The sequence below is a fragment of the Cotesia typhae genome, unplaced genomic scaffold (genome assembly GCF_013202065.1).
Source record: "Cotesia typhae breed Kobodo isofemale line unplaced genomic scaffold, CoteBio_Ctyphae contig_4, whole genome shotgun sequence".
NCBI classification, from domain to species: Eukaryota; Metazoa; Arthropoda; class Insecta; order Hymenoptera; family Braconidae; genus Cotesia; species Cotesia typhae.
In genome coordinates, this window is record NW_027423748.1 from 11,525,961 (window position 1) to 11,544,454 (window position 18,494).

Here is an 18,494-nt window from a genome sequence, read left to right on the forward strand (position 1 = left end):
TAATGCAATAAGAAGACTAGGCAACAATAAAGCTCCAGGAGAGGACGGGATAACATCAGAATTTATAAAGAACATGACAAGAGAAATGGTGGAAGAATTAAGAAAAATAATAAACAAAATGTGGAGAGAAACCAGACTACAGGAGGGATGGGATAAGGCAAGAATAATACCGATATATAAAAGTGGAGATGAGAAAGACACAGGAAATTACAGAGGAATATCACTGCTAGACATAGGATACAAATTATTAACTACAATGATGGCAGAAAGAATAATGTGTTGGACAGACAGAGAAGGAAAAATAAGGGAAAGCCAAGCAGGGTTCAGAAAAAAAAGAGGGGCAAGAGATCATATATTCACGTTAAACGCAATTATAAATAAAAAAATAGAAGAAAGAAAAAAACTATATGTGTGCTTTATTGACTTGGAAAAAGCATTTGACACTGTAGACAGAAAATTATTATTAGAAAAACTATGGAAAATTGGAATAAAAGGAAAAATGTACAAGATGATAGAAAGAATATACGAAAAGACAATGAATGAAGTAATAATGAATGGAGCAAAATCAGAAGAATTCGAAGTAAATCAAGGTGTAAGACAAGGCTGTGCGTTAAGTGCAGTCTTGTTCAATATATTTATAGATGACATGGAAGAAAAAATTGAGAAAAAAAACATAGGAGGAACAGTAATAGGAAGAAAAAAAATCTTTATGATCAAGTATGGGGAAAAAAAAAACGGAAGAACTAGCGAAGAAAATGAATTGCAAAAATGTGATAAAAAAGATATTCAACAGAGAAGACACAGAAGAAATAGAAACAGAAATAAAGAAAGGACTAGAAGAATTAAAAGAGCAGATAAAAAAAAAAGAACTAGAAAAAATAGAAAAGTCAAAATTCAGTGAAATATACAAAGAGATAATAGAAGATAACGAAACAGACAATTATTGGGAGGAAAAAGGAATAAAAAGTAACGAAAAAGAAGTGTGGGCAAGATGGAGATGTGGAAACTTCACGAGAGCGGGTAAAAAAGGAATAAAAGACTTGAAGTGTAGAATATGTAATGAAAAAGAAGAAAATATAGTACATATCCTAACTTGCAAAGAAATAATAAATAAATTAGGGGACGAAAATAAGGCGATATTAAGCGATCTGTGGGAAATAAATGAAAGTGAGAGTAAAGTGAAAGAAAAAATAATAGAAATATCAAAGGGTCAAATAAACAAGAATGTATGTAAAGTGCTGAAAGAAATAGAAAATATTATAAAAAAGATAGAATGAAAGAGAATGAGAGAAAGTGAAGGTAAATAAAAAGAAAGTGAAAATTAATAATATGGTGTAAAGCAAATAGCAATAAATATTGTAACATTAACATAAAATAATATATATTTTTTAATAAGATTTGTAACCATAAATGTATAAAAGAGATAAGAGAAATAAGCAAAATTCAAGGTTAATGTATAAAAATATGTAAGAAAGAAAAAATTAAGGGAATGAAATAATAAGTAAGTAAGACGAGGGAAAAATGAAAGTAAAAATAGAGATAAGAATTGGAAAAATATATATAGAATAAGAAAATAAAATGAAAGGAAGAAATGTATAAAATGTATATAAAAAATTTGTAAAACACTATTTTAGTGATACAAATAAAAAGCTCTACTACTACTACTACTAAATAACAATATTTTTTTAACTTATTATTATTATTCAACTTTTTTTAGGTAGGTCGATTGTATAAATTACAAAATACTTGGAATATTCGACCATGAGTGGTCTTAGTGTCTTAAAGCTCAGAGTAGGTTGTTAAATCACGCCCTCGATAGTTGCGCGCATCTTAAATGACTAAACATTTATTTATTTATTTATTTTTTTTTTTTTTTTTTTTATAATTATGACATTAAAGGTTGTATGTGTGTAAATAAAAGGGAATCCATTGTTATAATTTCAACAATGAAACAAACAACACAGACCGGGAGTATTAATATATAATTTAAACTGTCGATTCAGTGTTATGTTACAATTATTAACTCAATAGACTTTTGACTTATGAATAGACAAATTTTTTAAACTCTTACTGGGGTTGCATATGATGTAATAATTTTATGATTTGATCGGCCATGACCAAATAAAATAAATTCAAGCTGTTATTAAAAATAATTATTTTATAGATTGGTTATTAATAGTAATCTTATGATTATAATCATAATAATATAAAACTGTTGCTTTCAATACATACTTGCATTTGTGGACACACACATCATTTGTGCTACTGCTGGTTGCAGAATTATTTAATAATACAAGTAGTTGAGATTGACATAAAAAAATAAAAAAATTAAAAAAAAATTAAAAAAATAAAAAACTAATCGAATGAAGAAGAAAAAAAATGTTATAGAGTATGTTGTGTCGTTTATTCATTTATCGTGCGATCTCTAATTGAACAACCGGTACATACGCAAGATTTCACAACTAACAACGGGAAAAGACGAGCAAATAACTGGAGAATTAATGACATCGCGATATTACTCTCTACAAATATAATAGTCTACGTATACAACTATATGAAAATAATTTTACTAACTCGTTGGTAATTATTGCGAGCATACTATTTTTGCTAATAGTATTGCTGATGACGGTAGTAGTATACCTAATTTTATCAAGCAGACACATCTACAAGGGGGATGTGATGTTCTATGTCATGTCGACAGCATCACAAGCAACAGCACCATCCAAAAGAGATAAAGAAAGATAAAACAAAAAAAAAAAAAATTAAAGATGTAATTTACAAATCCTCTCACGTTTATCATCTACCGTGACTTTTATATTAACTATTATTTCTGTACTCGTACGTCATAATTTATAATAATTTTATATCAATATTATAAAATAAATTAATTTGATAATAATAACAACAACAAGTGTGCTTGTTAATAAAATTAAATGACAAGATTTAAAGGAATTTTAAAACAATCTCTCTCATCAGTAGAAATGATTGGTGGTGTGATGTTTGCGTGCGTAAGCATTACGGATATGCTTCACACAGAAGAATATAATGAAAAATACACCCACAAAGAACATTCTTGTCGAGTCGAGTGCTCCAAGTAGTATAGAGGCGCGGCGAAATCACGAGATTATCGTCACTGCCCATTCTCCCTGCCTGTGGGCCCCTGGCCCCTAGACCCTGCTCCTTGTCCTTTTTTTCTTTTTATTCTTTATTAACGCTTTTTTACACTCGATTGAATAAATTTCTTATCTCTATATATCTATCATAAAATCGTTTAAATTTCGATAATATTATTTAATGACTTGTGAGATATTTAACGTGACTTGTGATTTAATATATATACAAAATAAATAAAAATAAATGTATTAGATTAATATATAATCTAAGAGATATAGTTGATGATATTTAACAGAGCGGCTTTATATTATTATTAGGGCAAGTTAAATATCGAGGGAATTGTACCCGAGGCCAATAGAATTTATAGATCACTCGGAATTATTGGTACAAACATTTTATTTAATGGTTAAAGAAGGTGAACTAAAAGAAGAGTTTAAGAATAATGATTAAGTGAAATAAGACAGAAACAATAAAGTGAGAGAGTAATATAAATATCAATATAAATATTAAGAGAGACAGTGATGCCCTCCATTCGTGACATTAAAGAGGACACACCTAGATCTAGGCACAACCGTAACGCGGTCGGTCCCTTATTTACACGCAAACCCACTAACAACTAACAACTAAAGGCTCAATGCACCAGCATCATCATCATCATCATCATCATCATCATCATCATCATCATCATCATCATCATCTTTAGTTGGAGTAAAGAGAAATTCCAATGTATGTAAGCTATTATTGTGTTAGTAGTAGTAGTTGTTGCTATCTCTCCTTCATCTCTCTTTTTCATCTTGAGCGGTAACCAACACACAACATAAACAAAATATATTTGTATATACAACAAATCGTATATATAGTATAGGAGTGTTACAGAGCGGTGGCAACGGTTTTAACCTTCCTCTTGGTTGACCTTACACAGACGTACCACACTGTAATTTTACAATGTGAGGCTCTTGTGCATTATTCTAAGCTCCTCTATGTTCCTCTATGCTCTCTGATGTACACTCGTATGCTTGGATAATTTGCATAAGACCTAGACTATGCAGGAGCAACAGCAGCAACTACAATAGCTAGCAGCCAGTGTATATGTATAAGGTTATATACACTTTCTCTCTTACTTTATCATATTCACTTATCTACTCCTGTAAGGAGTACCTCTTGCTCTCTCAAACTAATGTCAGATACTCGAGGCTGGTTTCAACTTCAGTTTCAGCTCTAGTTTCAGATCTAGCTCTACCTCTAGCTCTAATTTCAAGTTCAGCTTGAGCTTCAAGAGTACAACCACCAGTACCAGTACCAGTACCAGTACCAGTACCAGTACCAGTACCAGTACCAGTACCAGTATAAGTACAAGTATATGTATATATATTTATAGAGTTGCATCTTGGTGTGTTGCTGTATATGAGGTGTAGAAGAGGCGATAAACGACCTACCAACCGGGAACCTACCGACTAAGCAGGAGGACAGAAAGACACATAAAACGGAAAACCAAGTATGGGAGGAGAGTGAGACCAATTTAATATTTATTTCAACGTTATGAACAGAATGTATATCAGGTGGAACGTTAACGGGAGTTATGAGATGACTAGACCGAGTAGACTGAGTAAGCTGGGTAGACTGGGTAGAACGGGTTGTTCTCCTCTCTGTATGCGATGAATTTGGCTACCAAACCCTCTCATCTCTACTTGATAGTAGTACTTGTCTTTACGTGTTCATACACATAAGTAGTATTAATATTAGTAGTAGTGGTGATGGAATATACTTGGATGCTTCACTCTTCACTCTTCACTCTTCACTCTTTTTACCCGTTTTGCTACAAAATTGTCTTTTCTCCAGCCTTGTTCTCATTTTAAATTTCTCACGACGTATTCTCACTCAACACCGCGTTCAAATGTTTGGAGTTTGGCTATGACAATCTATACATGTATATATATATATATATATATATATATACACTTTTCTTTTTCTTTTATCTCTATTCTCTCTATCAAATGTACACTCTTTAAAGTTATCACGAGTATATACTTTATAGACATATATATCTATACAATGCTGTACAACTTTTCTCATAGTCACCGGGGAGATCATTTCCATTATTCTGGTGTTACTTTAACAAACTCTACACTCATCTACACTCTGCATATTACCACAAAAATTATTTTCCTTTATTTTTTTCTACTCGTCTGTTTAAATTTATTATTGTCGTCTTCTCAGATCGATTAAATATTTATAGGGAAATTAAAAATTTTAATCTAGTTATATGAAGATATTAACTTTTTATAATTATTTATCTAGTGAAAGAAAAAAAAAAAAAAAAAAAAAATACAAGTAATAAGGGTAATACGCAATCTACAACCCCGTTAACCATAATTGTCTACCTGTTTAAATTTTATCCTTTGTATTTATATGTAAATAAATTTAATTATAAAACTACCAGGATTATGTTTTATATACATATATATTTAAATAAAACTTTTACTGAGCTTAAATATTTCATTAAAATAAGTTTAAAAATTTTTTTTAAATAATTAACAAAATTTCTAATTAATAAACAACTATAATTTATAAATAGTTTCCCAATTATTAAAATTATTTCAATACTGTTTTTCGCAATAAAATTAGCATTTATTAGAAACAAACAATACGATATTGTTGTTGTTGTTGTTGTTGTTATTGTTATACATCCTTGATAAACAAAAAAGAAAAAAGAATAAAGGTATAAGATGGAAAAACACAAGGAAATCTCTGCGGTAGTTTTTTTCTTCAACAAAATGTTTTATTTATTTTTGAATGATTAATTAATCTCTCAGTTGGATACAATGAGAATGATATATATGAAATTGTTCGGGAAATATCAAATTGTTCTCATCGCCGATGATGAAATAATCGTTCGAGATCAACAGTAATTGCATAATCTAACAAAGGGCTTGGCGAAATATCCGGTGGGATATTTAAAGGCCCCCAAGTCGACTAGTCTACACTTTTATTCTCCTTTATATTACTTCTTAGTGCTTCACTACTCTACTAAAGTATTAATATTTACTTGCTTTACTACATGCACCAGTTACTCTATTTAAATAACTACTATATATTACTTTTATTGCATCAGAGTAAAGTAAAAATTTATAATAATAATAATAATAATAATAATAATAATAATATTAATACAAGTCATATTAAAATTCAGAGTCTCATAATCTTCATCATTTAATTGTTACTCTCTTGTATCTTCCTTTAATTAAAATTTAATTATGCTCTCTTTATTATTTTAATTAATAATTCGGGTCAGGGTAATATCCACTCACTCAAATATCAAATAATAAATTATTTTTAAAAAAATATAAATAATGTCAAAGATAGTAGTTTAGTAATAGTTTAGATATTTGTTATTATGCTGTGAAAATAAAAATAAATTTTAAATTAATCATGGGTGTCATATATTTTTACAAGTTATTTTGTCGCCAGCATATGTGTTGTCACGTAATAATCCACAATGTGGACATGCAGGACATGTATGACACGTTGTTATTTTGGCACACGTGTGACCTGCCAACAAATATTATGAGGTATATTTAATAAAAATATATTTATTGCAGTAGCCCTCATGTCAAAATTTATTCACAAAATTGTTTTATATTTTATCATTTAAAAAAATTAATTAATCTGAATTTATTGCCGATTTTTTTACTATTAATTTTATTACAACAATAACAAAAATAATAATAATAAAAAATGCTATAAATTTATAAAAATCAGAAAGGTTTAAATGGAATGTATACGACAGTGGACTTGGACCGTAAAAGTCGCGGATAATAATAATAATTGTCAGCGATTTTATTACGTTTTAAAGTTATTTTTGAATTTTACTCAAATTATCTTGAGTTATCAGTTATAATATAAAAAGGAGGATGAATTATGAGAATAGAGAAATAGATTTGTAATTGATTATAAACAAAAGAATGCAAAGAGCATAGAGAAGAGAGGAGGTGAGGTCTATGAGGTGAGATTCTGTAGAGAGGATCCAGAGGATGCAGAGGATATATCCGATGACGGGTACTCACTGGCTGGGAGAAATTTTATTGAATAGACGATTCGTGCGAATTCTGTGTTCCGGTTGGCTTCCCACCATTCGCGGCGTCTTCGAGATACCCGACGTCTCGATTTGAGCGTCTCATCGCAAGCCAAACTAAATTTTTCCCTTATTCTCTTTGTCTTATTTCTTTTTCTCCATATATACATACAAAATTTATTATTTTATTTTACTTTTCTATCTTCATTTCCCATTCCAGGCTCCACAACTGCTCAGCACGCTACACAGTATACCTTTTTTACAACTTCTAAAGCAAAAGCGGTATCGAGTTTCGAGGAAATTCCAACATATATATACAAGTACATACCAAAAGCAACAGCAACAGCAAAAGCACCAGTACCGTTCATTGAAAACTCTCTGGAAACGACGGCATAAAGCGTCGTGCTAACTTTTTCAGTCTTCCAATTTGCCAGAGCACGAGGTGACAACCCAGAATAGGAATCTCAGCTCATTCTACAGCTACAGCTTGCTTGGTAGTTTCCTCTACAGTCTTACTCTTGTTTTACTCAAAAAAAAAAAAAACATCTACAATACCATCCAAATACCTTTCTTCTGTATTTGCGTAATCTCATCTGAAATTCACCATTATTTTTTATTATTACGATTAATTACATACTTTATTCAGAAGACAGCATTATTAAAAAAAAAAAAAAAAAAAAAAAAAAAAAAAAACCCGTTATTAAACAAATCCCGTTTAATAGATAGCAGTAACAAAAACGCCTCAGTTAATTATTATTCTTATTAGTGTGTGTGTGTGTGTGTGTGTGTGTGTGTGTGTGTGTGTGTGTGTGTGTGTGTGTGTGTGTGTGTGTGTGTGTGTGTGTGTGTGTACAAACATGTCGGTGATGATAAAATTCAGAGAGGAGAAAAAAAAAAAAGGTAGTTTAAAAGCTCGGAAAAGTGTCAAACAACAAAGACCACTTTTCACTGCATCATCGCGTATATATACCGACAAACAATATACCCGCGTTTTCAAGAACATCAAATATAATACTATTGTTATGATTTTATGATATAGTATAGACTGCCGCGTGTGTCAGACACAAAAGACTGTCATCTCATCGGACATGAATCGTTCGATCTTACTAAAAATCAAGAAAGTTAAGATTAAAAACAAACAAAGAAAAAAAAGGTTTGTTCTCTTTTTCTCAAGATCCATTCACCGATCGATCGGTTACTATTTCAAGAATGTATACATACAATATAGACAGATGTGGATTATTATTATAAAATATCTCTGTAATTTAGTGTAATAAAATAATGGAGGTATGTCTGTATAAAAATTGCACCCACTTCTGTATATATATGTAGAGTGTGTCTAAATAACTTACAATTACTATCAACAACGGGTTAAGAAGGAACGAGAAACCTTGACCTTTCACTGGCGTGTGTCCCGGTCCCATCAGTCCCATCTATTGACATCCTGCTCCTTGACTTGTCGATGCCATAAGATTAACAGTATTCTATTCAAAACATAATATTTTCTTTTAAACTTTTTTCTATTGTCATTGAATATCGATGGAGAAAATTTCTGGAGAAAAAAAAAAAACACCTTACGAAACACTGAATTATTATTTAAATACACGAGGGTCCTTTTGATTGTCTATTATATATAAGTAAATAAAACTATTTTTCATTTAATAATGATGTTTGACTTATTACAGTATGCATGACCTAGTTTATTTATTATTTTTGTTATTTTTTGGGTCTCATTACATGTTAATATTTTTAATTAGAGAGTTGTAGTAACAGCGACAAAGTTTACGAACTAGGCAACTTCTTTGGTATTAAAAACTCAAAGAAAAATCTAATAAAGAATGCACCTTTTACACAAAAAGTGTCAACTTTTGTCGTGATAGACGTTTAAAGCGTATACAAAGTAAATATAATATCAAAAGAAAAAAATTAAAGCAAAAGATAAAAGGAGAAGAATAGAAAAAAAAAAGAAAAAAAAATACTCTATTATCATCCGGTTAACGAAAGTTAAAAAGTTTAAATAAACTTTTGTTGAAATAAATTTAAATTTTCTTGTCATTAAGGATTTTTTAGTGAGATATTTTTTAAATTTATATTTACATCCAAAGTATGTAGTGGTTTTTTTTTTTATTTTCATTTTAAGTTTGCTTATTCATAATTCCAAGACCCAGACAAAACTATTATCACTTAAGTTATAACAAGGATGGCCCAGCAGAAGCTTTACCACTAGTGAATGGAACAGAAACAGTAACACCAAGCAAGTATTATGCTAAAAGTTAGATAAATTTATGAAGAAACATTATATTTGAGTCGTTATAAGGATAATAACCAGCCAGCTGTTGAACTGTTCTAGAGGGATTTTCATTCACGCCAGCCCACTCAACCAAATGATAACCACCAAGTAATATTACTTGTTATAATATTATTATTTATTATTTTTCGTGAGCACAACTATCAAAAACTGTTTTTTTTTTTTTTACATTTATAAAAGTAATAATGTATTTATAAATAAAAGTAAAACTCATGTCAAAGTGCAGTTTAGATGAAAGACCAAAATTTTTTTTTATTCTTTAGTAATAATTAATAAAAAAATAAATGTGATTTTTACTTGTATACAACCTTAGTGTGTTTTTACAAGGAGAGGGTGGGGATTATTTTTACTTCCACTTTTGTCTCTCATCTATTCTTACTATGTTTTTATACATTAGTAACTACCACATTTATTTCCTTCTTTTACCTCACCCTCTCGGTGAGGTAGATTTCTACCCCACCTTAATGCGTTCGAGGTAGCGGCTGTGGCCGACTTACAGGTACTGTACGCATTTGCCTGTGCCTGCCCATTTAACAAAGTTTCCGGCAGGTACAGATACAGTATTTAAAGGGTTAAAAAGGGTATAAGCTTTAGCACAGTGACCAAGGAAAACCACAGAAAACCTGATCAGTACAGTTCGGCTACTAGAGCGATCCTCAGCGGTTGTTTGTTATTGAAATCAATTTTCTAACAACCGCTGGGGCTCGAACCCGCGCCTATCGGCACGATATCTGTACAGACTAATGCATTAGTCCGCACGGCTATCGCGGTCGACTTAGTAATAATTAATAATTAACAATAATACCAAATGCTGAATATGACAGTATGTAGTTTAAGAAAGATCAGTGGAAAATGAAATGAGCAATGATAGAAATAATAATAGTTAGAATTGATACTTGGGCACTTGATCAACAATAATCCATAGTTGTTAACTTATTCAAATGAAAGTTGCCTATTTATCTTACTGGTATGTATAAACAGATACTGAGTCACTCTACAAAGCAATATATTGGTATATATTGGTATATATTGGTATACAATCCGTCTCGCATAGTTTTCATTTGATACAACAACCTCTTATATTACCTATTGAATTATTGTCGATGGTTCTCTTTGTATAATCCTCACAGTATACGATATGTACTCTCAACAATCTATCCGTTGTTCATATAGATATAACATTCAGAATTTAACTATCTACTATTACAAGTAGTAGCAAACCAGCCCAACGATTCTCCCGTAAATACCTGTACACTCCTACCAGTAGTAATATTGCTTCTGGTAATCCTTTAGCCTAGCGTTATTACTGTTGTTGTTGCTGCTGCTGCTGCTGCTGCTGCTGCTGCTACTGTAGCTGTCATAATTCTAGTTAAACAACAAATGACAATCTGTCGGTTTTAATTGATTGACAGAGTTATTATTGACTTGTATTGGATTAAGCTTACAAGCAGCGTCGTGCCTATAATTATTATTAAAGAGTAGAGTGGAGAACCTGTAAGAGGTATATGTCATAGTCAGTATATACAATAATAAGTAGTAAGTAGTAGAGAGTAGTAATCTGTTGAAACAACTTACTGTTACTTTTTATTTTGAAGTATTGTATATCAGAAATCAATGCATATTATAAATAAATTCAAAATAATAGATAATAACAACAACAAAATTGTAAAAAAGATATTAGATAATATTGAAGAGAGGTCTTAGCCGTATAGTATCATTCAGTGGATCAATAGTTAATGTGTCACGGTGTACTGCTTGGAGCCCTGTCTATATCTGTTTCCGCATGAAAAGAGTCACCACCAGTCGGACTGCTTCCGGAGCTTTCTCTATTTGTTTCGTCTGTAGCTACTACTACTACTACTACTACTACTACTACTACTAATACTAATACTGTTGTATCAAGTATGATTGTATATGTATATTTAACTATTTGTTTATTTATTTATTAATTTGTTTGTTTGGGTCTGTTTGTTGTGTGTGCGGTCGATCGAGTCTCGAGGGTTTACTCGATCCCAAAAGAGCTATTTCCGTGGATGTGACTCGTGTTCACGCACAAAAACAAATGACGTTCCTACAATAAGTACCGCCAACGAGCAAACGAGCAAACGACCAAACGATGCATTTCTCCTCCTTTTATTTTCCTCTTTATACATTTATACCATCTTATCGACACTGGTTACCTCTAAATAATCCATACTCCTAAGTAGAAGAAGGAGGATTGAAATTTCTTCTTCTTCTTCTTCTTATTATTATTATTATTATTATTATTATTATTATTATAACCCTCTCCCTTTTTTTCATGGTTTATTTGAATCAGGCTTGAGGTTTCAGTGTTTAGTTAAAAGACAAGGGAACCATCACCACCACCACCACCACTATTACCACCACTACTATCGCCATCTTGTTAATCTAATTGCTTTATTTTTTTTTTTTTTTTTTTTTTTTATTAGTGTTTATATGTTAAGTCAATCTCTTATTCTATTTTTTCCACTTAATGCCTCTGTATTGTCTCTATATACACAAAAGGCATTGAATATTTTATTTTGTTCTTTTTCAACATCACCATTAAAAGGAGGAGTAAGTAAAGTATCTATTTGCAGTAGGTGTCTCTCGACTGAGATGTTCCCCTGTAAATAACTCCCGTCGACCGTCGACCGTCGATGGTTCATCTTATTAGGCCTACGCTACTATATAAACGTATCTTACCGGTATACCTAACAGTTAGTTACGTACAGAGTCTCGAGCCACCGAAGACGGTCTATCACTATATTTTATAATAACATTTTAGTTTTTTATTTATTTATTTGTTTTTACTATGTATTACATACATATTTAAAATATTTTGTTTTATTATTTACCAGTTATTAAAGATTTTTCAGTGACTGTGTATTAATTTTAAATTAAAATAATCTTATATTGTAGCATACACTCACTGGTTTTCATTGAGGAGATTTAATCGGTAATAAAAAAAAAAAAAAAAAAAATTACCGATATGTGGCGCATTCAGGTATGTTTAAATTTTAAAATATATCTCATTGTTCATTTATAATCCATACACTTTCAATATCATTATTGTTGCTGGTATATTTTGGGTGGTAACATTGTTGTAACATTGATCTTCATCAAAGTAGTTACGATGTTTACGTGCCAGACTATACAATATATATATATATATATATATATATATATATATATATATATATATATATATATATATATATATATAGACGGATTGCGGGTAGCTTTGCAAACGGTGATTATTTAAAACATGCAACTAATTCGTAAAATGTATTATGCTTTTTTTTAATACTCTTTATATTGCGGAAGTTTATTTTCTTTAGATGTTTTTTTTTTTTGTTATTATTTTTAATAATACTAATGCAGTTTAGCAATTAAATTACCATTTTCTTTATTAACGTCTCAATTACTTGGAGTATATTATAACTTTGAGAAGGGTATTTAATAAAAATAAACATATATATATATATATATATATATATATATAGAGTAGAGTAGTATCCTTTTGACGCTTTGTCAGAAGGAGTCAAGTGCAATTTTATTTGCATGTATTTTTATTTATTTTTTAATTTTTATTTGTAATGAGATCAAAGGTTCGACAAATTATTGCCCGGGAATGTTCTATTGAATGGTGTACTGCGATGGTACTGAAGACCGTGAGTATATACACAGAGCAAAAAAAAATGTGTATATATATATATATATATATATATATATATATATATATATATATATATATAGATATAAAGGAAAGGTGTGAGTGTGTGAAGATTCTTATTTTCTGTGTATAGAGACTTGAATAGGTCACATCTAAGTAGGCTAGAGTACAACTTGAGTCAACTATTCGATGAAAGGTGATGCAATATGCTCAGTACACTGCTCTCGATCTACTGGAATCTCTTTTGCCACCCTGAATACTCTATCTCTGCTTTTACCTCTATCTTCTCTAGCTGTACCATACCATACCAAACGATTACTTGTGTCTCAACTTTTATCTCTATCTCATATACCTTTACTGGTACTACTGATGTTGTTATACACTCTCATGCAAACTTATTCTATTTCAATAGCTTTTGCTTGTGCCTCCTACTGCTATTATTGCTATACCCCAGTATAACTCAAATTAACAAAGCATTTAATTGTTTAATTACATTCATACCCAGTACTCAGTTTAAAGTAAATGTACTATATTTACTACATTTACTATATTTACTATATTTACTATATTTACTATATTTACTATATTTAAAACTATTGTGACATTTGTGAAAATACTATTTTAAATTATAAGATAAAATTTAATTTTGGAAAAGAGATTAATTTTAAAAGGAAATTCATATTCTATTGTGGACTTTTGTCCTGATTGTATCAAAATAGAATATCTAAGTATAATTATATTACACCTTTCAAAGATTATTCAATTTAATTAATTATTCTCGTGAGTTTATTTAACTGACAAATTTCAATTTGTAATTAACATATTCATCGTTTAAATAATTAGATTCTTTGACATCTCTATAAATTTTATTGAAATAACAATAAAATGTTTGTTATTTTTATAGAATGAAACAACAAATCAAGGATTTAATTATATAATTATAATTACAATACTATTGTAAGAATAAAAATAAAATAAAAATATTAATGAACTGGTTGTAAGGAGAGTTGACACAATGCCGGAGCAATTATTTTTCCATCAAGGCGAATAAACTCCTCATTTCTCTCTTAATTCGTTTTTCTAGGTCTCTAGTAATAAAAAGATAATATTTATGCAAGAGCAAAGGAACAAATAAAAGGCCCCTACAATCAGAAAAGAAAAACTTTTAATTTTAACTAAAACTCAAAAAAAAAAATCTAAAAGGAAGGATAAAATATATAAAGAGAGTTATTTCAACGGAAACGAGTGAATTTACTTTGGTAACGGCGTATAAGTATTATAAAACTAGTAATGAGTATACACACTATACACACAAACGAAAGAATTCACGCGCTTAGTTTACGAGTGAGTCGTTAATAGTCAGGAGTAAAGTAGAAAGATAGACGAGGTGCATTGTTGCGACAGTTTTTATTACTAAAATAATTCATAGCTCTTGATGCCACACGTACATCTATATATACAAAAATACGATACGGATACTATCAATTTATGTATACATATAAATGTTTTGGTATAATGAAAATATACATATCATGCGTGTGAAACGTGACAGTTTACCAAAGTGTATAATACTGGACACTAAATATATCGATGAAAACAGATATAATAAAAACAAAGTTATAATAATAAAACCCTTGACAAACAAACAAAAAAAAAAAAAAAAAAAAAAAAAAAAACTAAAAACTATAAACGGAAATAAAAGATAGAAACAGAAATATGGAATATGTTGAGATAAATATAGATCGGATGACGTTGTTTCGCTCGGTTGATTGCTCGTTCAACCGAGAAATATTGGCTACAAAACGAATATTTCATGAAATTAAATTGCAAGGACATACCCTGATGTTAAATCAACACAGCAATTGTTTTATTTTCCTCATAACATTAATCCAGTTATTATTTTACCTAAGATTAATCAAATAAATAATGTCATTAGTAATTTGTTATATATAATATATTCAGTAGCAAGTTGTTGTTATTGGTTTATTGAGTTGATTATTTACGATCATCTTACTAACGAGTAATATAATAAAACTTTTTCTTAGCTATCGATTATTTACATTTAAGAGTATAATCACTCATCACATTATAATCAACTGTATATATTTAATTAATAAAATAAAATAAAATGATATTTAATTTAGCTAATAATGATGTGTTTGACGGTGATTAATGTCCTGGGAGATTTACCACCGGGTACTAGACGTAACAGCAATGAATATTTGCCACCGGAACCAATAAAAGGATACAACTACAATACACCATCGGTACCATTTCCACGACCAACTCCAGGATTTCCAGGGTCTCGACCGACACCTCCCTTTCCGGTAGGACCAACAAGACCTACCCCAACTTTCCCAACGGGACCATCGAGACCCCCAACTCAGCAGCCTGGACGACCGGGAGGTGGATATCCAACTCCAGGTCCACGACCTACTCCTGGTTTTCCTACACCGACAATGCGACCGACTGGGGGCTATCCTGGACCAGGTCCACGACCCACTCCCGGATTTCCGGATTATCCTGGTCAACCCTCTGGTAATAACGGCAACACAGTACCGGGGGTGAGTAATTTATCTTATTTTTCTCTTTTTTTTCTACCTCCATACAATCATTTATTCAATTATTATCATCATCATTATTATTATTATTATTATTATTATTATTATTAATTACTACATATATTCTAAAACATTCATTTTCTCATCAATGCTCTTTTTATCTCACAGATTTACCATTTTCTATTGTTTCAATTGACAATACAAAAGTAATTAAAATAAATATTGAATTTTATCATTGATGAATATAAATTTAAAAAAATAAACAACTACATACTTTTAAAGATATTTTATCTTTTTCCTCACGCACTGCAATAAACTCATGGAGACTTTTAATTAACAGCGGAAACACCGGTGTGTCTTAATAATAAGACTTAAAGACAATTAATCATTCTTATTATTGTTATTAAATAAACAATAGGCGTTATTTTCTCATGTAATTAATTGATTGCCCACATGACAATTTATTTGTGTGTATATAAATACTGTTTAGTATTAATTAGGACGATGAGTTAATAATAATAATTTTTTTTATCTTATAAAAAATGATTATTTTAAAGCATGAACATCACCACGAGCCAGGAATGCCCTTTGACTTTAATTATGCGGTTAAAGAAGACGCATTTGGTAACGATTATTCGCACAATGCTATTAGTGACGGAGACATTGTAAAAGGTGAATACCGGGTTCAACTTCCGGATGGACGCACGCAAGTTGTTCGTTATACAGCTGATTGGCAACACGGATTTAGCGCTCAGGTTACTTACGAGGGAACACCACGTTTGGATCTTCAACGACCTGGTGCTGGTCCTTTCAGGGGTTATTAAATATAATATAGGTACATATCATTTCATTTATTTTATTTTATTTATAAAAAATTCATTTTTATTTATCTACATATATTGATTAATAAGAATCACGATTTATTGTACGGTAAAATAATCATAATTATGATAATGTGATGCAATCAGGATTGATGATGGCTAATATTTATATATTTTTGATGACTGGATAAATAATAAAAATATAAAAAAAAAAATTTTATCCACAATTGGTGATATTTTGAAAATAATTTAATATTTATGTGGCATGTATCGATTTATTTTTCAATATATAAATTTTTAAAATAAATCATCAGTACTGTAAAAAAATAAATGCATTGTTTTATTTTTGTTTTTTATTTAATGTTTTTTTTTGTTCATCAGTCACATACCCGCGAGTTGGCCAACAACGATCGACCTTTGTGAACAACAGCAACAACAATAACAATAACAATAACAAGTAGGGAATAGTGTATATTATTATTCAGCGGTGGAACGATTCAATCGGTTTGGAACAATGAGCTACCTTGAACACACATACAGAGTGGTGTATAGAAGATAAAAGTATAGTAGTTCAGTATGTAAAGGCTTCAGTGGTAGTTAAAAGTTGCAAGAGTGCACCAGTCTCGACGAATAACGTAACACCAACGCCAACACCAACACCAACACCAACACACGGACAAACTCGAGACTGTCGAGATTACCGAGGAGACTCTTGAGATCACACTATATATATATATATATATATATATAATATCAGAGCTGAGGATGTTGCGGAGGAGTTTGCCAAGATGCCCAAGATATTAAAATAAAAATATAAATAAACATAGGCCAAAGTGTTGGTCGACACGTGAACTAATCTCCAAGGAACTCACTTTCTATTTCACTGCTCCGTTACGTGTTACGTGGGAAGATCAAATCCTCGTTCATTACAGGGGTTTTCATTTTTGCGTTTACCTTCTATTCGCTCATCGTTATATTTCTTATTTTATATTTTACCTTCCATCAACCTATCTCACTTCACTTAACTATTCCAATACTACCGCTAATAATTTTAAGACATTATTTACTACTCAAAAATTCTTTATTCATTATTGTTTTATTATTATTATTATTATTATTATTATTATTATTATTATTATTATTATTATTATTGTAATTATATGCAAGTTAAATTATTAAATAGTTTTACTGAAATGAAAATTGAAAAAATTAATATGTTACTCGAAGAGGAGTTGAAAAAACTTTTTTTATCAAGTTAAAAATTTCTTTTGATTTTATTTTTTAAGCCGATAAAGATGATTGTAAATTCTCTTTTATAGAGAGATGAGCTAAGGACACACTTGATGAGTAAGAAATGAGGTCATTGACGTAACTCCACTCCAAATCTTAAAACTGTAACGATCGATTCCATAATTCCTCTTATAAATCTTATAAATCTTTTTAATTCGATCAGCAAAAATCATGATGCGGAAAGTTTTTTCAATTTTCATATTTTTGTAGCGTAACTGTTAAGGGAAAAAAAAAAAAAAAAAAAAAAAAAAAAAATGTAATTTCATAAACAAAAAATGTATAGAATCAAAAAACAATAGATGTATAATTTAAATTGGAGTAGTTTATACATATATATTATATTTATTCAGCTATTTATTTTTAGTTTATTATTGTTTCTGATAGTATAATTGAAAATGTAAAAGTTGTAATGGATATGTAACAAAAGCAATAATTGTTATATTGCTTCAAGGTTTTACCTGTCAGACAAACATTCCATTTAAATTTACTCTGGAAAATAATTCTATTGTGTTGTAGTAAAATTGGCAATCACATCCAGCTTCAAATAATGGTTTTCAATGCTTCTGGCATTTTAGTTGGTATTATATTATGGATATTAGGGTGGGTCAAAAAAATCGAATAATTTATTTTTGACTTTATACTCTGAAAAATA

General features: G+C 30.0%; 1 protein-coding gene across 1 annotated transcript; it reads left to right on the plus strand.

Moving 5' to 3' along the window:
* The first annotated feature begins 12,254 nt into the window (after nt 1-12,254).
* Nucleotides 12,255-18,102, plus strand: LOC141527553 (uncharacterized). Its single transcript, XM_074243096.1, has 4 exons — nt 12,255-12,501; nt 15,315-15,734; nt 16,289-16,566; nt 16,934-18,102. Exons 1-3 carry the CDS (start codon nt 12,487-12,489, stop codon nt 16,553-16,555), a joined length of 702 nt encoding a protein of 233 aa, XP_074099197.1. The 5' UTR covers nt 12,255-12,486; the 3' UTR covers nt 16,556-16,566; nt 16,934-18,102.
* The last annotated feature ends 392 nt before the right edge of the window (nt 18,103-18,494 follow it).